At 45.7% G+C, this 23,245-nt stretch overlaps 1 protein-coding gene across 23 annotated transcripts in view; it reads right to left on the bottom strand.

Annotated features, from left to right (window-relative positions):
• The window catches only part of TRAK1 (trafficking kinesin protein 1), a 177,141-nt gene that overhangs the window by 47,598 nt on the left and 106,298 nt on the right, over positions 1 to 23,245 (bottom strand). For 3 of the 23 annotated variants that reach the window (XM_070575786.1, XM_070575782.1, XM_070575775.1), the window contains exon 1: positions 17,472 to 17,996. The exons of 16 other annotated variants lie outside the window; for them this stretch is intronic. In XM_070575786.1, the coding sequence (XP_070431887.1) occupies positions 17,472 to 17,535 (64 nt within the window). In that variant the 5' untranslated portion in view covers positions 17,536 to 17,996. Of the gene's footprint in view, positions 1 to 9,625; positions 10,005 to 17,471; positions 17,997 to 23,245 lie in introns of those variants that run through there. 4 more of the 23 variants (XM_070575776.1, XM_070575773.1, XM_070575785.1 and 1 more) reach the window with 3 other exon arrangements.

Genomic DNA, 23,245 nt, shown 5'->3' on the forward strand with positions numbered 1-23,245 from the left:
CCCTCAGGCAGGGGCGGGAGAAGTGGGCCAGGGCTGCTGCCCGAGTTCAGGTAGTGGTGGCAGCTGGAGCGGGAAAGTCAGAGGCGGAACCCATGGGCCTGCCTGGATGGGTGGAGGGTGAGGGGGTTCCAGCACAGACCCTGCTCTCCCTAGGAACCTGTGTCTTCTCCTCACATTCACAGCCTGGGTAAGGCTCCTGTGACATTTTGGCCCTGCCAGTCTTCTCCAAGAAACCATGGTTAGCAGACCTCACTTCTCATTCATGTACTACAATTTGGTGGAAAGATTCTCATAAAGTTGTTAGAACTAGCTCTCGTAACTGCTTAATTTTGATAACATTTCTCCCATGTCAGTTTTACATATCTTTGAAGCACATGAATAAGTATTTCACACACACATGTATATACATAAACGTATATATAAAAATATATGCATATATAAATGTGTGTGTATATATATAGAAATAAATATCCCAAACCCTCAAAAGGACACTGTTTCCTTATAACTCAAAGATCAAGTAGCCAATATCCAGGAATAGCGAGCAGATATTCATGACTGCCGGGTATATATCCACTTTTGGGGTGTTTTGGCTAAGCGTTCTACCTTACTTACAGGTCATTCCTTTAATTAATTAGAACGTTGTTTTTTTTTAACATTTTTTAGAACCTACTCTCCAGTCCTCCATCCCCAGTAATTTCTCCTATCTTCTGTACTTAGCATCAGTTTTTTTAAAGTAAATTCTATTTTTTATAATTTGTATTTCAAAACTATAGGCGTAGTGAATCAACTTTCAAAATAGACACATACGCCCCAGAAATTCTGATATGCCTGGCCAAGATAGAACCTGGTCTTAGGTGTCAGAGAAAAGAATGGTCCACAAACCAGTGGATTATCCCTCTCACTTTGACCAGTAGTAGCTGTTGTCAGTTGAAAAAACATCCCTACATGTGGTCCTGATCCTTCAGGAAGTAAACCTAATAAATGCTGTCTGCCCTATTCACAGAGGCAAGGGGTGGAAGGGGCAGAACCTGAAAGCCACAGCTAAAAGCTTCCCATAAATTCTAAATGAGTCACCACTGATGCTAAGTCTCCAGGCATTACGAAACAGATGTCCTTTAAAGCTTTGTCTACATGCTTTTGAATTTAATTGGTCTATGCTCTGCTTAGAAACCCCCACCAGCTCTGCCACTGCCTACAAGCAGCGGCCTCAACACATAAAATACACAGCCACCATCCTTACCTGACCCCAGCCTCCGTTTCTCACCTCCTCACCTGCTACCCGTGCCCATTCTCCACCAGAGCTTGACCAGACCCAACAATGCCACGCTCAGATACCTGGCCTGACCCGTGTGTGCCTAATATTTCCTTCTGTAGGGACTGTCTTTCTCCCACTTCTCCATCTGGGGAGTTTCTGCTCCTCCCCATGGCCCAGCAGAAGGATGGCGCCTCCATGGAGCTGACACTATCCAAGTCTCAGCTTTTCTGTCCACTGCTGTAAAAACTGCCTTTTATGGTCAGCTTTCCCCTGGAAGACACCTAGCAGACATCAAGACTGGGCTGATTTGGCAAAGCACTTTTGATGAGGGGGACATCGTTAAATAGCTGTTTTGACCCCTGCACGGCAGCAACTTCCACTTATCTTGGCCAGACACAGTGCTGGTGGGTTAGACACACGTGTCCCCATACTTTATAGAAGGGAAACTCAGGCTCTGAGAAGTTGGATGAATTGCCTAAGTTAACAGAGACTTTAAAAGTCTCCTAGGTATCTGCCCAAGAGAAATAAAAATATGTGTCCACCCAAAACTTGCACACAAATATTTACAACAGCATTACTCATTATGGCAGAAAGCGGAAACCACCCAAACGACTCTCAACTGGCGAATGAATAAACAAAATGTGGTGTGTACATACAACGGAATGTGTGTTATACAGCCATGAAAAGGAATGAAGGTTTGAGAAACGCTCCAACATGGATGAACCTTAAACACCTTACGCTCAGAAGAAGCCAGATACAAAAGACGACATATTGCATGATTCCTTCCGTATAAAGTATCCAGTACAGCCGAATCAGAGAGACAGGAGCAGATGCTGAGTGTACGTGGGAATGGGACCTTGTAAAGAAGCATGAGGGGTCTCGTGGCGGGGAGACGATACAAACATTCTAAAACTGAATTGCGGTGATGGTTGCACAACCGAATTTACTAAAAATCATCAAACTGTCTACTTAAAATGGGTGAATTTTACAGTATGTAAGTTATACCTTAATATTTTAAGTTACCAAACAACATGCAAACAAGCATCCTTGAAGTACAGACACGCTATTCCAACTATTTCCCCATTACATGACGACGTAAAGACAAGCGTTCATTACCTCAGCCCCTGATGGAGCCTTCCTCAGACCACAATGGTGCTCTCAGACAGCAAAACTGCTTAAGAGCAAATCACCCATTTAAAAACCAGCACTGATAAAAGCACATAGCCATACTCGTCTACCCCACGTGGACTAGATTATTTTTAATTAGATCGCTGTCATCAAAATTTGCTCAGATGGCAGAAGAATTTTGTGATACATCCATGAGAGAGCCAAGAGCCAATTCTCCCCAGCTTTTGGGAAGAGTTTGACTTTGAACTCTTCCTAGGCATGACCCTTCTACCAATTTACAGCCACTTGTTGGAGGTCCAGCCAAGTCCCTCGCTTAGCTGTTGTCCTTCAATATCTATCTTAAAAACACTTAAACTTGGCCCAACAGCCCAAGTGTATAAACTACTAAGACCCATAAGACACACATTATTTGGCTTAAGAAACAAACAAAACATAACTATTTTGATGTAATCCTTGAAGTGGGTGCAACAGTAGGATGCGGGCCCACCAAAACTTGCTACAGGCACAACAAACCTAATTCTTACAAATGTCCCACGTCCCTTCCTACATGGGTTGTGTAAGTCACATGAAGGCGACTCACTCTTATTTTGGGCCCAACGCATGGTTGATACTAAAAAAGAAATGGAAGATTTTGTTTTACTCCTGGACCAATCTTTGCAAAGACAGACTCATTTCTAAGCAACAACCCATAGAGGAATGAAAACATAAAAGCCCTGGTGTATATCTTATCAAGCAAGATAAGCAAATGTCCTGGAGAGTCACCTTCTACCTCTACCCCTCAGCTGCCTAGGGGAAAAAAAAAGGAAGCCGTCTGGAAAGGGCAATCTCAAAGTCCAATGTGACCAAGAGATGGTAAGGCAGGAAGCTGAAGAAATTAACAAGAAAGGCACCAGCTAACAAACAGCTGTGGTCTTAAGCCAGAAGCAAAGGGCACACTGCGCCTATCACCCCTTTCAGGTGAAAGGTGCTGGTTTATCACAGTCGCCTCTGGGATGGCGCAGTGGGAGGGCCAGCCCACTAGAACAGCAGTCTGTTCCATTATCAGCATCTGCGTGGTCCCTGGTCTGTGCATTGGGAGGTGGGAGAGAGGGGTCACATGCCAAGAGCAGAGACCTGACACCAACGCTCCGGCTCCATTTTACTGCTCATCAGCATCACTAACTGAAATCTTAGTGGGACTATTCTACTGACTCACCTTCCCTTGCCAAGGGAGGCTGAGAGCAGGGCACCAAAGCCAGTTACTGAAAAGGCAGGGAAGAAGAAATGAAATGACTACTGAGTATCTACAACATGCCAACTGCTACCCTGGGCATTTTACAAATATTATTTCACTTAAAACCCAGAATAACCCCAGGACACAAATATGAACCCCATTTAAAACACTAGACAGGGCGAGAGGCCAAGTGACTCTTAGACCGTGTCCAAGGTCATGCAGGCAGGATATAACCATGGACTTGAACCTGCTCTGCTGGACGCCATAATCATCCACCCTGCCCTAGAATGAAACACTCAGGGTTGATCTATGGTGGCCCTTCATCACCAGGACAGTTAATGAGGGCCTGCTCAGTGGTAACTAAACGGCTCCCTGCAACTGCTCTCCATGTACCCGGCACTCTGCTAAGTGCTGGAAGTCTGTCACCTCCTTCAGTGTTTACATCCATCCCATGAGGAAAGTATTACTATTGTCCACATTTTAGACACGAAGAAATTGCCCAGGGTCACAGAGCTGTTATGGGAGGGTCTGGTCTCTTTAACACTCAAGTTGGCACTCTTACCCACTATTGCTGAGTAAGTAATTGAATTCTACTCTCAAGGAATTCTTGGCCTAGTTGAAAAGGTAAGATACATACATAAATCAGCATAATACAGAGGAAGAAGCAGCAAGTGCCAGGTGAGAGATGCTGTTGGGAGTCCAGACACATGAAGGCTGGGGATGGCAGGGGGTCAGGGGACAGGTGCCAGAAGTGGGCAGAGCAGCAAGGGGACCCCAAAATACACAGACCATGGGTGAGCTTTGCCCATGGCCAGCCCTGGGGTGACACTGGTACCTGCACCCCAGAAAGAGAATCACCCTGAGCAACTGACATCACTGGAGGCCTGCAAACCCCAGGCTAGAGACCAAGGTAATGAAAACCGAGAGCAAGGAGACCCTTGTAACAGTGCTGAACAACTCTGAGGTCAGTACTGATAAGCTGGGTCAGCTCTTTCCTCATCCATGCCACTATGGGAGACAGTCCTACACATCACCCTTGTGTGCTGCTGGCCATATTGTGTCAACACAGACATCAGGGCTCGGTCCCATGGCTACTTCCCTGGGGCGGAGGTTCCCAATCCACAGCAGCCTGAGGCATCACAACCACCTCCAGGACTTAGCGCATCTGGATCCAGCCATTCTCCACGCATCCCAGCCCTCTACCTGCAGCCCGGATTTCCCTCTCAAACTGGAGGAACGTGCTCTATTTGTGCTGCTTCTCATGCTTGCCTTGAAACCAACTGGAGAACGTGGTTGGCCCAGCAGAGCACAGCTGTGGACAGAGACATGCGAGGCTGGCCTGGGGCACTCCAGCAGGCTCCAGATTCCCAATGCCAACTGGAGTATTTTTTCATTTCTGCTTTTCCAGATAATTTCCAGTTAGTGCTCCAACACCTGAAAACTGCCCTTTGTGCAAAAGATTAATGCTGTCACTTACATACTGGCTGTCGGCAGCCACCTCCCAGGACAGGAGGCACGCTCTCCTGCAGCCTGTGGGCTCAGAAAACCTAAACCTGCTAGGAGAGCCCCCGGTCAACCCCAGACCATTCCACATGCTCTTTTCAAATCGTGCCACCTGAGAGCAATCCTGCATAACACCTGCCAGGAACTGAGTGAGTATCTTGCAGTTAGGTAGCAGCCTCAGAAGTGTCCAGGTGAGAAAAAATACAAACTCAGCCTTCTTTAGCATTTCCTTGAGAAAGCGGTGGGAACCTGCCACACAATGAACCACAAGAAACAGACAACAAAACTTGACTCTTCATCAGCATTTCCTGGTGCCAGCACTGCTGCTCGGGCGCAGAAGGGACATGACTTACGACTTCACGCGCAGCAGCTCTGCAATTTCCCCCCACTTGGTCTCACCCTGAGCAGAGGGGCCTGGGGAAAGCAAGCAAGAACTCCTCCAAGGACGCCAGGCAGCACGAACTGCTCAAAATCAACTCCATTTCCACACTGTGCACATCTTCAGTGACCAGAAGACACAGAGCACGGAAACATACTTTCTCTCTCTCAGGACATTAAGCTACGTGATCCCAGCAAGCTCTTTCTCCTGGGTGCCCGGTCTCCCTGGGAGCACCTACCCCTGGGTTATGAGGATTAAATGAGATAATTCGAGGGAAGGGCCTAGGAGTCTATTAGCTTAGAGCCTGGGAGTGGCCAAAGGCAGACCCCGAGGCAGGATGAGGGGCCCTGCTCCATGCTTACAGCTGCAGGACTCTGGACAGGGACAACCTATCTGAGCCTCAGCGGCTTTGACTACAACTGGGAAGAGCATTTATTTCAAAGGCTGTTTTGAAGATTAAATGGGTGACATAAGAAAGTGCCTGTCACCCCAACAAGGTGACCGGGAGAGAACAACAAATGTCTCTGGCATGTGTCAGAGCAACCCCAATGCTAATTTTGTCCTTCAGTTTTCAACCAAAAGCACCTCTCTTAGACCAGTTAACAGTGTAGAAAACCACCTAAACCACCTGGATAAATAAATCCAGGGAACACGGTTATGTCCACACCTTGCACATATCTTTTCACTATTCACAGAGCACTTCTCTTCCACACATGGGGCTTTCTTCCCACTAATGCAAGACAAGGGTGGTGTGACAGTGTCAGAGAAAAACGAGGTCCTGCCCAGCAAACAGCTTGTTCTGGGACATAGGACAGGTTTCCAGCAAAACTAGCCACCGAAACCAAACCTCTGTCTTTCTGATGGATGCCACAAGGCTTCCTTCAGGCAGGTGTAAACCTTGTGAACTTTATTTTACAAAGAAAACTAAGCATGTTGGCAATAAAGGATCTTGCTTTTGAGGTTACTGTCCTGAAAATATCATTAACACTTCACCTATAGGACACCTAAAAATACTTTATTGGAGAAAGGAGGGAAATTGGATGGAACAAAGAAGAGAGAAGGAAGAAAACGTAACAGTCTGTCTTGGGTAAATACAGAGCAGGGTCTCCCCCACCGAATGGGATGACAAGGTAGAGACCCTGGTATCTAGATGTGGACCAGGGTAGGAGAAACGTGCAATGGAATGAGCCAGAGGGCACGTGAAAACCCAGACTGCTGGGCCCCACCCCAGAGAATCTGATCCAGCAGGTCTGGAGCGGGGCCCAAAAACGTGCCTTTCAAATATGTTCCAGGGTGCTGCTGGTGCTGCTGGATGGGACACCACTTTAAGAACTGCCAGCATAGTGGTTTAAGAGGAGACAGCCCTTGAGCTGGTCTATGTTGGCCTAAAACCACTTCCTAGGGGCTGGTCCAGTGGCACAGTAGTTAAGTTGGCATGTTCTGCTTCTCGGCGGCCTGGGGTTCACCGGTTTGGATCCTGGGTGCAGACATGGCACCGCTTGGCATGCCATGCTGTGGTAGGTGTCCCACGTATAAAGTAGAGGAAGATGGGCATGGATGTTAGCTCAGGGCCAGTCTTCCTCAGCAAAAAGAGGAGGATTGGCAGTAGTTAGCTCAGGGCTAATCTTCCTCAAAAAAAAAAAAAAAAAAAAAAAAAAACACTTCGTAGCCGTGACTTTAGACCAGTTGTTTAACTTGTTTTCTCTTACAAAGCTATGAAATGAAAATTATAATGGTCCTTAAACCTATATGATTGTTTGAAGGATTAAATGCACAAATCCACATAAAGTACTCAGAATGGTGCCTGGCATATAGTAAGTACACAATAAACAAAGCTATCATTATCATCATCATCATCACCATCACCATCATCTGGCTCTCAGTTTTTTTAAAAAGTTAAAAACATATAGATATATAGATACGTGAAACATATATATGAAACACATGCAATACAAATTTTTTTTTCTTCTCTTGATTAGGATAAATGACACTGCTACAGAACCTTGTAAAGCCTTTAATGTAGAATCATACGGTTCAATGACTGGTTTTTAAAATCATCTTACTACACTGCAAGGCAGCAGTTGACCTCATACTCTAACGTGCCCAGGAAGCCCCTAAAGCTCTTGTTCAAATGTAGGTTCTGACTCAGTGGGTCTGGGGTGGGGCCTGAGAGTCTGCATTTCTAATAGGCTCCCAGGTGATGGGGGACACAAGCTGATCCAGTGAAATCTGGGCTGGCGCTTGCTCTGCAAGAGAAGATGGATGCCTTTCTCTTGAGCACTTCCAGGAACCCAACAAATTCGCAGCCCCTGTCGGCCTGCCACTCCTTTCTCCTTCCACCTCCACCATCTCCTTTGCAAAAGGGCCAGGCGGCGCACCAGGCCTCAGCACTGAGCCCCCTTGCTCTCTTCTGGCCGTTCCCACTGTTTCCCCCCTTTTTCCAATTAAATACTTTTAACTATCCAGTAAGTGAAGTGTTAATATTTTCAGGACGGTAACCTCAAAAGAAAAACACTTTCAGCCTATGGGCACCTCTAAATAATTTTAAAAATAAAAGTTATGCTGAGACATGAAAATAGACCATCGCAGAGAATTTTAAAAAGGCATTCTGATTGTTTTTACTCCAGACCTAAAAAACATCCATGCAGTCACTGTTTAAACAACCTGTTTCAGCCCAAAAATCTCTTTCTCTGGGCTGTGGGTGAAAGTCCTAGAAGCCTGGAGGGATTCAGAACACAGCTCCTCAACACGTGCTGCTTTGCATGTGAAATATTTTGAGCTAAAGGCAACCAGGACCTGCAGGCTCAAGGAACTTTTACCTTTCCCTTAAAGAATTTAAATTGGGGGCCTTGCCCATAATAAGAGTTACTACCAGAAATAAGTTTTTATGAGATATCTGTTTGACAGGTCAAACCTCTAATTAGTGAACATCTCCTCTTAATTGTCCCGTGAATTACCCTTCTCCCCTCTGAAGTCCCAGGCCCATGTCCTATTACTTGGCTCAAGATGGCATAAATTCCTCCCTTTACCTTTCTGTCTCTGACCCTCTCACATATGTGCAGTTTCTGTACATACGAAATTAATTAAACTTGATTTTCTCCCATTAATCTGCCTCATGTCACTTTAATTCTTAGACCAGCCAGAAGAACCTAGGCGGTAGAGGAAAATTTCCTCCTCCTCTACAAGCCCAACTAGGCAACTCACACCCAGCATCTGGGCATATCTTTATTCAACACACTCCCTCTTCTCCAAAAGCAGCATCGCTCTGATAGACCCGGTGGTGGATTCCGAGGCAATTTCACTGTCAGCTCTTGTACTTTTCTATCTGAAATATTTCTAAGCTAAAAAAAAAAATCCCCGGGGCTGGCCCCGTGGCCGAGTGGTTAAGTTCATGCACTCCGCTTTGGCAGCCCAGGGTTTCGCAGCTTTGGATCCTGGGCACCGACATGGCACCGCTCATCAAGCCACGCTGAGGCAGTATCCTGCATACCACTAGAAGGACCCACAACTAAAAAAATATATATATACAACTATGTATCGGGGGGCTTTGGGGGGAAAAAGGAAAAATAAATCTTAAAAAAAAAAATCCCTATTTCAAATCAGTGATTACTAAGTTTTTTTAAAATAAACAATGCCAGCACAAAAACATGCTTTATTTAATAACGACTCCATCTCCAGTCCATTAACTTACCAAGTCACAAGACAAAAACTGAAATTCTTAAAACAGAGTCTGGAATGCCACAAACAAACAGCAGACAACCACTGATATTTTCAACAACAGGCATGGATTTCAATGACCTTAGTTAAGCAACAGAAGCCAGGCAAAATAATGTACGCTGTTTAACTCCACTTACACAGATCAAAAGTGGGCAAAACAGATTTAAGGTGAAAGCAGTCAGAACGATGTTCTCCCTGGAGGGAAGTGTAAATGAGAGAGGGGCGCAAGGGGACTCCTAGGATGCTGGAAATGCTGCTTCTCCTGGGGGCTTTACGGGAGTGTCATTAAGACATTCACCACATAAGATCTGTGTACTTGACGTTATATCTGAATAAGAAAATCAAAGAATGCTGTGAGATCACTAAAACAGCCAGTCCATTTAGACACTAACAAGGAAACGATCAGATTTGAGCAAAGTGCAGCATTTACCCTCTTCCAAGAGGTCCAGGACTTCATGCTCGTGACGAACTGGCTTCCTCTCTTCATTCTGGCTGTCGTACTCAAAACATTCTTCTTCCCCTTCCACATCTCTGAGGGACATTGCTGAAGTCACCCCAAAGCCAAAACATGGCCCTAAGGGGCTGTCCTTGGGGGAGCTCCTGGCTGCCTGCCCGGAGGAGCCATTGGGACCCGGGCCCCCGGGCCACACGCTGGGCCCTGGCTAGGGCCCTGGACATGCCCCGGCTCCGCTGGAGTGAAGGGTGCGCACAGGGCCACTGGCCCAGCCATCACCCAGGACAGACCCGGAAGGGGGTGGCTCCCACAAGCTGGGAGGAGGGGCGGGGTGGGGAGAAGCATCTGTAGGAATAGGAATGCCCTGCCCCACCCTGGGGTGACGCTGCCAGGTGCTGTTGATTCAGAGGGAAGGCGGACAGGCAGGTGCAGGACCTCAGGCAAGCTCTCTGCCTCCAGATTCTTCTCTCCACTTTTCCTCCCCCCAGAAGCAATGAGGAATGGTAGCTTCCTGGAAGTTTCATAGCAACTGCATGGGGCAACACCAGCCAAGTCTTAAGCAGGTATACCTGCCTGAAGGTGGGGCCCTAGTGGAGAAGCTGCCCTGGTAAATGATTGCCCAACACCCTTAGATGAGAGAGTTCCTGAGGGCATGCTTCAGAAGCTGAGACAGACCTGCCTCTGACAACAGCCTGACAGCGCTGAATGGGGAAAGAAGTGAACATTCTGATTTCTAGCAAAAGGAGAAAAAATTGCAATAGTCATTACTTGCATGAGGCTTAATTCTTCCTAGTCTTTCTTTGGTAATAATATATTGCATCTACTCCTTTTTAAACTTCATTTTATAAATCTCACTCTTACCCTAAGTCTGTGTATTCACAGCCAAATTTATAAAGATCTCTTCTAATCACTAGGATAAGGGGGGGGTGGGAATCTATAGCCTAATTGGCTGTAACGCTACCTGGAAAAAGAACCCACAGTTTAACTGCACATCTCGACACCAACTCCTCTGTACTATTCGATTTTGTCTGTAATGGTGAAAGTGGAAAGTTCTTCCATCAAACCCACTGAAAGGTGGCCAGGAGCGATGGCGTCTCAGAGAATCGCAGCACATTCTGCAATTTCTGCGCGTCAGCCACCTCCCAGCTACACTGCAGCAGCTCTCCCTGCTCCTACAAGCTACACCAGGGGATCTCTTTCACCTCTCTGCCAATTTACCTCCCTCAGGTAACCACGAGCAAGGCTTTTAGCAGAGGCAAGATCATCCTGAAGGACTGTCTGCACAAGTGCAGGGCCTGGGTCTCATCCATCCCTGAATCCTTAGGGCTGAGGATCCTGCTCAGGCAGCTGCAAACGTCTGCTCAATTGAATCGCTAACTCCATAAAGACAAATATAAGACCATATACGACTGTCTCTAAATACAAAAACAGAATATGATAAAGATTTCATTAAAAAGTTAAAACCTAGAGACATATGCATTGTCTGGTTAGATTTTTGGAACCTGAAAATGACTGTTAAGTTTTACAACGTTAAAGATGTGTTCTTTGTAAAAAGGAGGTTTAGTAGAAATTCAGTGCAGGGAGTTCAAAATCACATTTTGAAAATCTTCATAAGCTTTAGATACAATGTTTATAAAGACACATAGGCAGAAAAAAAATCTTTCTTTAATCTCAATAAATATTATCGCACTGGGCTTGGTAATTCAATTCAAATGACGGTGAGTCTGAGGCCCTGGGAAGAGAGGGAGGGAGAATCTCCACCTGGTACATTATTCATTCAGCAAGTGTCAGATTGACTATGAGGCATGCAGGATGCTGTGCTGGGCCATAGTGTATATAAACGAAAACAAAAGCTGATTTCATATATTTTAAGTGATTTTACTCATAACCAAGTTGGTTATACTAATCTTTTAACTCAAATCTAAGCAACCCTTAACAAATGATGTCCAAGTCTCTCTACATTATATAATAAAAATTTTAAAATATATACATAAAATAAACACCTAGGACATGGCATTTGGAACACAAGACCACTACCCCAGCCTCTTCATATCACTGCATTTCTCTGAATTTGGTCATTCTTCAGGATATTCCCTACCCACCCCCCAAAGATCTCCACATTCCTCCCCTCCCCCTGTCCGTGGGGATGTGAGGGAATTCTCAAATCTCATGCGCAACTGCATTCACTTCAAGGTTAAAGGTAGAGATGGGCCAAACAGCATCTTCTCTGATAGAGCAGTTTTTCCAAAAACCAAAGGAAAAGACAACCCTAAAGACCAGCAAGAAGCCCCGGGAATTCCTGTGACGACAGAGAGACCTGACTCGAGTCCTGGACCACCAGACATCGACACGCAGTGTGGAGCTGAGGGTGGAGCTGAGTGGGGCCTGGCCCTGGCCTCGAGAAGCTGCTCATCCCAGAGTCGTGTGTGCTGTGGTGTGTGTGCAGTCCTAGAGGCGAGGACCAGACACTGGGGTCCAGAGCAGGGACTGAGTTCCTGACCCATCTCTGGGAACACTGGATGGGAAGGCCATAAGAGGAAGGTGTCACTCACCTCCTGCAGGGCAGAGGGACATCTGTCTGTGAGTGTCCCTCTCCAGATCTACTCAACATATCGCCATAGAAGCCATCTTCCCGAAGATCCATCCTGCATTGTCCAGAGTGGCCACAAGCCACTGCAGCTATTTACGCTTAAACTTAAATTGCTTAAAATTAAATAAAATCCAAAATTCAGTCATGCTGGCCACATTTCAAGTGCTCCATAATCACATATGACTAGTGGCTACCACATACGACAGCACAGGACAGAACATCACTGGCCAGCAGTGCTCTAAAGGATGCCCCTTCTTTTCCAGATGTGAGCTTTACACTTCTTGGACCCCACAGCCTGCGCCTCCCCTGCAGCCTCGGTTCCCACTTGACCCCCCCCCCCACACCCTTCGGCCACGACTCTCCTCCTCTCTTGTTTACCCCACGTCAGCTGCCCCGCGCTCCTCTTTCAACACTGTGAGTGCCTCCTTCGTATATCATTTCTCTGTTCGCACAGAGCAGGACACCCATTATTCAGGGTAATTTCCCCAAGGACCTTGCTTAAGCCATTAAAGGAAATAAGAGAAACACGAAGCTCCAAAAACCTGGGCTCTGGGCTTGCTGTGGCCTTCTCGTCAGCTCTCCAGTCCTCGGCTTCTACGTCTGAGGGAGGACATTCTCTCTACTATCCCAAAGCTGGGGATGAAAACTCACACTTGCCTAAAACAGTTATATGACACATTTACCTTTAATTCTTCCTATTTTTTTAAAAATCACCTTAACAGCCATTCAGAAGAGTGCTGTGTCTCTCTCTCCAAAGAGACATCCCACAATAAACACAGATGAGAGACGGGGGCCTGTTTACCTTGTTGGACATAAAGTGCAGGAAATTAGAAAATCCTCTCAAAAGCCTAGCAACAGATTTTCAGTTAATGCTTAGAATACCCCTAACAAGACTTCCCTCACACACCAGCCATCCCCACCTTGGGGCGGCATTTCAGAGGTCACTGCAATCAACTGAGGACAGAGGACACGTTGCTGCCCTGTGTATCAGTCACGGATTTCCACAATGGAGAAAGAAGTCGTAAGAACAACCTCTGTGACAATCTACCTGAGATTCCTCCTTTATAAAATCAAGATGAACTAGCCCACCTCCTGCTCTGACATTCAAACCTGTAATGCTGTAAAAGGGGAGGTGAGGGTGGGTGATTACAAAAGAAACTGCAGCAAGAAACAGGTGGTCAGAACACCATATCTTGTTCAAAATACCAGTCACCTTTCAAATGGATTTGTAAAAAGAACTTAATAACTAGTACTACGGTAACCACAGGCCCAATAGGACCAGTTCAACTGGCCCCATTTACCAACAAAGTAATTAAGAGCTATTCTTCAGGAACTAATTGTTGATCCCTTGTCCACTTCCGGCTGGTTGAGACGACCAACCCATCAACCGGGCCTGTGCAAATGCCTGATAAGTGACCCTTTTGACGTCAAGGGGCCAAAAACTCCACCCTCAGATCATGTTAGCACCACCATTTTGTTAACATGCGTCCTGTGATGAGCCGTGAAGCTTGACTCCGCTTGCGCAGATTGCCAATTACCTCCCTTCTCCTCGACTCCAATCATCTATTTCCATACTTCAGAGCACTCTGCCCTTCATCCCATAAATTTTGCCCCAAGGCCTGGATCACTGAGACAGGTTTGAGAGCTTCTGCCTCCTGTCTCCTTGCAGGTTGACCTCACAATAAAGCTTTTTTCCTTTCTCAAAAGCTGATGCCATAATAATTGGCTTTTTATGTGCAATGGGCAAGAGAACGCCATCTTTGTGGGGTGACACTATTTCTGAGAAAATAAAATTAAGCACTGGCTTGGCACTTCACCATTTAGAAAGAGCTCTGACTTAATTTACACTCTTTACACTCTTCACAATGGCTCTGGTCAGTGTGGTTATCCCCTTTTTCCAGATGGGGATCTGGGTTGACAGAGGCTCCCAGGGGTCCCAGGATGTACACACACCACACAGCCAAAAAACAGGCCAGGCTCTAGGTCAGAGCTCTGTTTCTTTAACTTAAAGACATACTCTTGAACCCAAGCCTTTATGAACATTAAAAAGGCCTCACACGCTTTATAAACACATTCTATTTTTAAGTGACCAAAGTAGCCAAGAAACATGAGATTCTCTGACAGATCGAAAGAATTATTTTCCAGACCCCCGTGCCTCGGGCACGTCTCCACTGACATTGGCACAGAATTTCCCCAACACGCCCAACATAACGACTCACCTAAAGCATGCGCTAAAGATTCAGATTCATCAGGGCCTCTCCTGGTCCGGAGTGAGTCTGAGAATCTGCTTTGTTAATAAGTGGGTGATTTTCATGATCTGCCAGGTTTTAGAGGCTGTGCCACTAGAGATGAGACACAATTAATGTAGGTAACCATGACCCTATTTGACACCAGAATTAAAACTGTAAACAGAGTATATTTGTGCAAATTCTGTGAAGACCACCCTATACTGTGTTGATAGCCAGCTATTGCCAACCTCGAAAACTTACTGTAAAGTATTGGGTAATCAATCCCTCCAATTTCTTATTATTCTAAGCCCCTGTCCCATGCCCCTTGTTATATATACCCTTGGGGTCTTATTGTTGTGTATCTGGGGGGTGAGGACGATGGAGTGTAAGACTCCACAACTAGAACTGATAAGGGGGAAGGTTACAGTCATTCGACACTGAACAAAGCTCTCCTAAATCTCAAGGATAAAAGGACAGCAGCCATTCCTTAATTCCAACTTTAAAAGATGGGTCCTAACTGTCCTGCAATCTATATTCCCACTCGTATATATTACTTTTTTCAGTGCTAACTCTGCAATTTAAGAGTGAGTCAGTAACTCTGACATAAATGATGATTTTGCATCTTTTTCAAAACATTTGACTCATCTTTTGTTATTAGTATGGAAAGCTCCCTAGGAGTTTCCCTCATTAAAGATTAAAATACCAAATGATAAGAGAGACAAAGCAGAGCTGTGTGTCTACTCCTCCTGGCCTGCTCACCTGGAAGGTGAGGACTGGGAGAGGAAAGGGCTAGTCAAAGACCAATTTGCAATTTTAAAGATCCACATAAACAGAGGGAAACAGCATTTCCCTCTAACCTGCCAGAACCCAACTAGTCAGAAATGTGAATGCGTAAACAAGTAACTACAAAATTAACATATTCTTGCAATCCTCTCCTTTGTAGGTTTCCTAAACTAGATGATTTCTGAGCTTCAGTTCCTTTGATTCCCTGTTTTGCTAACTATCTTTAAAAAGGGATTGTGAAAATGCCAGTTGTCCCAGTATCCTGTCCCAGTGGCCTTCTCCCCTTCATCCAAATTGGGATGGGAGATAGAGGCAAGTACTTTGCTCAACACACATACAGACAGTAACTGCAATCACATTTATTTACCCTTCAACAGACCAGCTGCCTCTCCCATTTTCCTTTTCTGTTAGAAGAAGAGAGATCAGGGTGCCTCCAGGCCAACAGACTCAACTGAGAACCTGCTGGGTAAGAGAATCCTTCTGATAGATACTCAGATAAGACAGGCTTCCTCTCACCCTTCAGACTGACCACCAGAGAGTGACTGGCTTCATTTCCACAGTCAAGGGTGTAAAGAGAGCTGGATGGTGTAGCAACCGGGTCAAGACAGTAAGATACCTTCTTCTTCCACTTCTAGGATGGATCCGTGGGAGTCATGGCCACACCCAACTCATCCACAGGCCGCTGGGCAGGCACTCTGCTGTAACCAATGCTCCCTAATCTGACGGTCCATTGAGGTCCATACTTTAAAAAGTTATGGAGGGTTCAGTGAGTCACAAATCACCAAGGAAACTACAAGATGTCAGTGATGGTTCCTGAAAAGAAGCAATCTAGAACTGCCTCTTGGAGTTGGGTAACAGGACGCGAACTTGCTTCCAAAAGAAAAAACAAATTCAGTCATCTTTTCCCCTCAAGATCCTGGGAGCTGCCCACCATCAACATCACTTAAGATATTCAAAGATGCACACGGACTCAACATGACACTGTCTTCATCTAATGCCTGCGGACAGGAGAGCTCAACTGGAAAGTGTCTCAGCAAATTTAAATACCCACTCAACCCCTCCAAGAAAGCCTCTTGGCCCCTCCTCTCCTGTAGCCCATGGTCAAGGCAGAAATCAGCAGATAAAAGATAATTATGCAGTTCTTCAGCTTACTAATGAGGCCAGCTCCCAGACTGTTACATCATTCAGGTTAATCAAATGTAGCATGGTTAGAGCAATCTGAAACTCTCGATTCAATTAAAAAGCAGTTACCTTACCTACTAATAGCTCATGTGGGGCTGGGAACATATCATCACTGGGGAACAGACGCTCAAAGGGTATATATTAATTGTGTCCTTTGTGTGTGTGTGTCTGTGTGTGTGTGTATGTAAAGGCATGTGATTTGAAGTTCATTTTAAAGAAGAAATTAAACTGTCTGCTTTTCAAGAAGACATATACAATTTTGATGCCCAGAGCCATAGGAGCCTGAGGCCCTCCCCTGTGGCCTGAGAACACACCTCAGCGCTATTTTCGTGGGCCTGAAACCTCCTGAGGCCTGTCCAGCCACACAAACTCCACCCAGTCTCCTCTGGAATGTGCCACACCCTCCCTGCACAAACTGAGACTGTGACAGAAGGGGACAGTCTTCCTTGCCCTTCCCAATATCCCCCGACTCCCATCTCTGTCAGTCCCCATAAGCAAAATTCATTTGAATTGCCTGCTAGGTGGGAAGCTGCTACAGCATATTCTCCAGCCTCCCCGCAGCCCCCAGGTCTGGGCTCAGGAAAGGGCGGATCCTTCCAGGCCTGCTGCTGACAGTCCAGAGAGCCACTTCATGAATACACTATTCCCTAGCCCCTTGGAGAGCACAGAGGACAGTGAACACATCTCCACTTGCACACACATACACACCCGAATCAATACCACACTCACGCCTCACCCCAGAGAGAATTCAATCCAACGGAAGTATGCTCACAAGCCAGCACACCAACACCACCTCCCCTTCTGAGCAAAGATGGGACAAGCCAACTGCAAAGGAGTCTCCCGGGTAACGAGCCCTCCCACCTGCCATCTCCCCACCACACGTTTGAAACCATCAGAGCCATGCACGTCTGCCGCGATGCTGGCTCCCGTGCCCCTCCTTCTGCCCGTCTCCCTGGAATGGTTTGAGGACGCCACCCCACTCCCGAAGGAGACAATGCCCCTACATATCCCTGCTCTATTTTGCAGGGGCCATAATTACCGTCTGAGCATTCTTCATAATACCAGTCTAGTTCATAATAATCCGCTTCGATAAATTTCTGCATAGTCAGTATTCTTGCAGAGGAAAGAATGGACTTCACAGCACCATCAACGTCAAGTAAAACGCTGCCATGCCTCCCTGCTCTTCCAGAACACTGGGCAGAAGAGCATCCTGAAACACGCCAGAATTAAGCTGTGCATTCTTAATGACAGTCTGGAGCCAAAACAGAAAAGGGGGAGTGAAAAGAAAAATGCTGGGGGTGGAGAGGCGGATAGGAGGAGCAGAAAGGAAGGCAATTTGCAGAGCTATCAGAGACCCTGGCAGCCCTGCTAATAAAGCAGCACCGGCCAGCAGCCCTGAATGGGAGTAGCTGGAATTGTCCTATCCAGACTCGAGGAGGGTGACGTCAGGGACACACACCACCACCCGGAGGTCTCTCTCAAGCCTCGCCTCCCGCTCGCCACTCATCTTTCAATCTAACCGTTGCCATAGAAACTGGCCGGCTCTGAAAAATGATGCAGAAATGGAGGAACTGTCTTCTAAGGATGCTGGGAGCAGGGACTGAGAGATGCCACGAAGGGAGAAGGGAGAACACTGGCAGGCGGGAGGCCGGGGGCCTTACCACCCACCATCATCACCACCAACAAATCTAAGGGCCAGTTTATTTGCTAAATTCTGGGCCACTACGTTTGAAAAATGCCACCTTTTAAAATCTGCAACCATTACTTTTGGGTGTTTTCCCTCAACCTGATTTAAAATGTCAAGCATCTTTTCTTAAAATTTTTGACCCCCACATAAAGGAAATGTAAATTACTTAGAAAATGGCAACGTTTTCATTTAGATATAGTACTGCTCACGTCTTTGCTCAAACTTCTGGGAAAATAGCCTGCAACATACAAATAGAGGTGAAGGCCATTACAAAGGGGCCTGTGCAATATGATATACTGTTTCCTGGGTAGTCATGCGTGTAATCAAAGTACAAAAATATGCTAGGAGGAAAGAGTCCACTTTCAGGAAGGTGGTGACCTCCGGGGACAGAGTGAGGGAATGGGGCTTTGAAACTGTCCTTATAAATGCATCTGTAATGTTTTATTTCCTAAAAAAAAATAGTTAACATTTATTCTAAGTGTTTCACATGTCTGAAATATTTCATAAAAAAGAGGTACTGGATAATTAGATTTTAGACTTACTTTAGATTAAACTTCATCCTCTAAAGCAGGATTTCTCAACCACAGCCCTATTGACATTCAGGGTCAGATAATTCTTTGTTGTCGGGGACTGTCCTGGGAATTGCAGGATGTTCCTGGTCTCTAACCATTTAGAGGCCAGAGGCACCACCCTCTCTCCTGACAGATGTGACAACCTAAAATGTGCCCAGATGCAGCCAAATGTCCCCTAGAGGCAAAAATCTCCCTTGAAAACCACTGCCCTAAAGCAAACCTACCTACAGGACCTCACCAGCCTGCTGGACGAGAACCATAACTATCTGGCGTGTCAACAACAGCAGTGTGGCCTTCATTTCACACTCTTAATTTTCAGTTTTCCTCTTAATTTACTACTCAAGACTGTATAATTTGCAAATGAGTAATTGTAAAAAGTAACAGTGACCACACAGGGACGATTTCCCTCTATTCCTCCAACGGCATATGATGCCTCGGTGAATGAACTTGGAGGAGAAGGCACCCGCTACAGCAAGGCCTCCCAGGCTCTACTGTGCGTGTGAATCACCTGGAGCTCTGGCTAAAAGGCAGATTCTGATGCACAGCTCTGCGGTTGGGCCCAAGATTCTGCATTTCTAACACGCTCCCACATGATGGCAAAGCTGCAGGTCCCCAGACCACAGCCTTCGAATGGCAGGGCTCTTCGTGGGATGGATACATTGGGGTGGGGGAGAATTATTTATATAGTGTGTGTCTGTCTGTCTGTGTGAGTGAGAGTAGAAAATTAAGAGGAAAACTATATATAGAATGTTGGGCAGAATCTACACTATATATAAATCCATCTCAACTTTCCTAAGTCACTGGAAGCAGATGAGCCTTTAATGCTGTGTTGTGAGGTCTCCAAAGCTGGCTTCCTATCCCCTGCCTGTGTTCCAAAAGCCTCTCCCAGCTCCGGGGTGCGCCCTCCTCACTTTAGGGCCCTTGACTCTTGACCAGGCTGTGCTTGCACATGAGCACAGGATGCTACAAGTAGCCCTTCCCACTTGCCAGGTGGCCACGTGAGCCCATTTGCCCAGCCTTTACACCGTGAGAACAGATCCTGTCCCCTCGTGGAATGCGGGATTCCTGCCCCCTTAGCACCGTCAAATAGCAGAACCTCCTCAAGTCTCAGAAGGGTAAAGGGAACTTAAAGGCAGCTAGCAATGAATCTTGGCTCAAATTGTGAAAAGGCTTGCAGGAAAGTTCAGAAAATGTACAGGGCAAGAAAATGGTACAGTCTCTGGCCACGTTGTTCCCTGGCTGTCATCTATACCCTGGAGGACCTGCACCCCTCTGCCCTCCCCTCTACCTCCAAGGCATCTCCAACCCAACTCCAGATTCTTCCTGGTCAAAGTAGGGATCAGACCCCACTGCCTCCCTCACTTCCTTTAATCCCTGCCCCTCCCTCTCCCTGACCCTGACTTGGATACACATTTAAAAGTTTCTAGGACAGCTGTCTATTTAAAGTCAGCAGCCAATGATTTTAATTCCTGCTATAACTGCCCCCGTTACCTAAACACATCTCCTCTCTCCCTTTGGTCCTTTTTCATGTCTCTTTCTGTCAATGATGGCACCTCTCAACAGCCCCATGGCAAGCCACCCAGCAGCCCACTCAGACGTTATTCCTCACGGCAGATGAGCAGAGGCTGGTGTCCCAAAGTGTCCCCAGGTTTGTTTGTTTAAAATTCCTTAAGGTGTTTCTAAAAAGATGACTATAGGCCTCATAAATAAACTAGTCAACAGACTCCTCAAAAATCAGCATATTCAACAGGTTCAATCCAATACGTCTTGGGAAGGAGGGTCCAACATGAATTTGCAAAATGAGGACGTAATAAGGGCAAGCCCTGTGGCGCAGTGGTTAAGGTCGGCACACTCTGCTTTGGCAGCCCAGGTTCGCACGGCTGTGGGTTTGGATCCTGGGTGTCGACCTACGCCACTCATCAGCCATGCTGTGGCAGAAACCCACATATAAAGTGGAAGAAGACTGGCACAGATGTTAGCTCAGGACTAATCTTCCTCAGAAAAAAAAAAAGATGCAACAAAGGAACAGGAAATGCAAACTCTGCAAAGCATCATAGAAAGTCAGATGAGGCCTGAAACCTCTTGGCTCATTTACCTTATGGTGCTATGAATTTTTGAAAATATTTTATTCATACCACATCACCATAAAGGCAAAAAATAATGGACAGGTGGATGGATGGATGGATACACAGACGGACAACAGACAGTTTAATTTCATAGTTAAGAGCATGGGCTTTTGGAGTCAGATGGCCTGAGGTTTGGTCCAGGCTCCCCATTTGCCATCTCAGTGACCTGAGACACCTGAGTCTTAGCTGCTAAATGGGTGATTACAGTATCTGCCATGTGGATGGGGCAAGGCTTTAACGTAATTAACCAATGCATGGCCAGCACTTAGCACAGTGCCTGGGACAAGGTGAGTTTGCAATAATGTGAGCTTCTATCATTTTCCTCACTCTAATTCTTTAAAAAAGGAAATAAGCCAATATGAGCAATTAAAAAGGCAGCATAATTTTCTAAGCTATAATTAGGAAAATGAGGTAGAAACATCATTTATTAGCTTTTCCCAGCATAATTAATTAAAAAGCATTGAGTTCACAGTAATGAGCAGGAGTGAGAGTCTAGGGGTGGGGGTGGGGAAATATTTCCAAACAGTAACATATTACTGAACACAGCTGGCGTCAAGTCCAAAGACTACACATATCCAAGTTACTTTTTAACAAAATGGGGAAGAAAGGAAACAAAGTGTGTATAAATAAGCATAAAGGAAATAGCATCATTTATGGGTGAATTTTACGGTCTCTGAGTAAGTTTCAAAGTGAACATCTGCACCAGAACTCCCACTTTATAGGCTCAGAAGGTTAGAGCAATCTATCCACAGCTCTGCAGAGATGGCGCCAAGGTTAAAATCCAGGTGTATCTGCCTTCAGATCTACACGTTCCTCCTCTAGCAGTCCTAGGACTCCTGAGGGTTACAGCCGTCCTCAGCCCAGGGTTACCTCAAGCTGAATAAGCAACGCCTCCCCCATGGTCCTGGGCTCTCCCATCACTGCCCTGCCCTAGGAGAGTCAGGAATAGGGGCAGGTCCCAGGAGCAGCCGCAGAGAAGCTTCGCTGCCATCTGTCAGCCACCTCTTCATGCACCCTCACCTTCACCAACGCTATTCAGAAAATGCTGGCTGCACACGGGCATTCGGCACTTTATATCTCACTTGCTCCCTCAGGCCCCTGCTTTTACCCTCCTCACTGTGCAGACAAGGAAAGGGGGCTCAGAAGGTTCGAGTCATTTGCCCAGGATAGTTCAGCCAATACCAAGAGCATCTGGCTATAAACCAGGCACAGTCCACTTCCAAAGCCTTTTCCACTCCATCAATAACTGAGAAAACATCCAAGGATGATGGACACAGGAAATTTGAAAAAATGAAAAAGAGGAAAGGGTACAATTAAAGGAGATAAAAACTTGAGTTGGCCCCTCACAGAGAAAACAAAGTGGTTTTTTTTTTTAAGAACAAAATAAAAAATGACCAGGAAAGTAAGAGTTAAATTGAAAATATCGATGTGACTTTGTGATATTAAAAAGAAATATTATTTCCAGCTCTATCAAGAAAGTGGCCCAACAAGGACACCACTCTACCCAGCACCAGCAGGTCAACATACTGGTGCCCAGATTTGGCTTAAACCTTAACAGGGCTTCTTGGAAAGCTGCTGATTCTATACCTTCGGGCAGGAAAAATCAAGATGGGCCTGCAGCGCCAGGTTGCAAGAAAGTAAAGACCACTCCAAAAGGCCTGGGGGGAAATGATATGGCATAGGAACTAGCTTAAAAGGACCATCGCGTCACAGACCAGGTTGTGACAATTCAAACACCAAAAAGAGAATACAGTTAATAATATGAATATCAATGAATATCAAAATGAAAAGGCAAGCAAGTGAACAAGGCAAGCGATCTATAAAGGAAAACAGAATATAATAGGAAGGTATTTTTAATCCATCTTAAGAAGTTGGGGAGGGTGGGTGTGTATGACTGTTCTGTTTCTGCCACTAATATCTTTTATAAAGCGATGTATGAACATTTCTCTAAGTGAGGTGGCTATGAATAAGCCAACGGGATACAGGAGGAGGCAGATAAAAGAACAGAAGGACTTGATGCTGTGGTCACAGCTACACCCAGGCAGGAGGAGGACTGCATCCTGCGCCACAAGGTTAACTATATATCCTCTTTTGTAAGCATTTGAGAATTTAATAGATTTAGTCTGCAATGTTAAGAAGAATCTAATTAAATACAGTTGTGATCAAATTTAAATGTTTGAAAGAATTAAATTTCTAAGTTTCTAATTACTAGCTGGGTGAGCATATGAATTAAATATTCACTGACATATATACAACTTTATACATATATTCGTATGTTTATGTATAACAATTTTAAATAAATTGTTATTTAATACATTTTACAAATGACTAAACACTAACAATTTTGGATTCAATTACTAATGACGCAGTTATGAGTTTGCCCCAAAGCGTCTTAGACGTTACAGATCTTGCCACATCACCTTCCTCC

The sequence above is a fragment of the Equus przewalskii genome, chromosome 15 (genome assembly GCF_037783145.1).
Source record: "Equus przewalskii isolate Varuska chromosome 15, EquPr2, whole genome shotgun sequence".
NCBI lineage: Eukaryota > Metazoa > Chordata > Mammalia > Perissodactyla > Equidae > Equus > Equus przewalskii.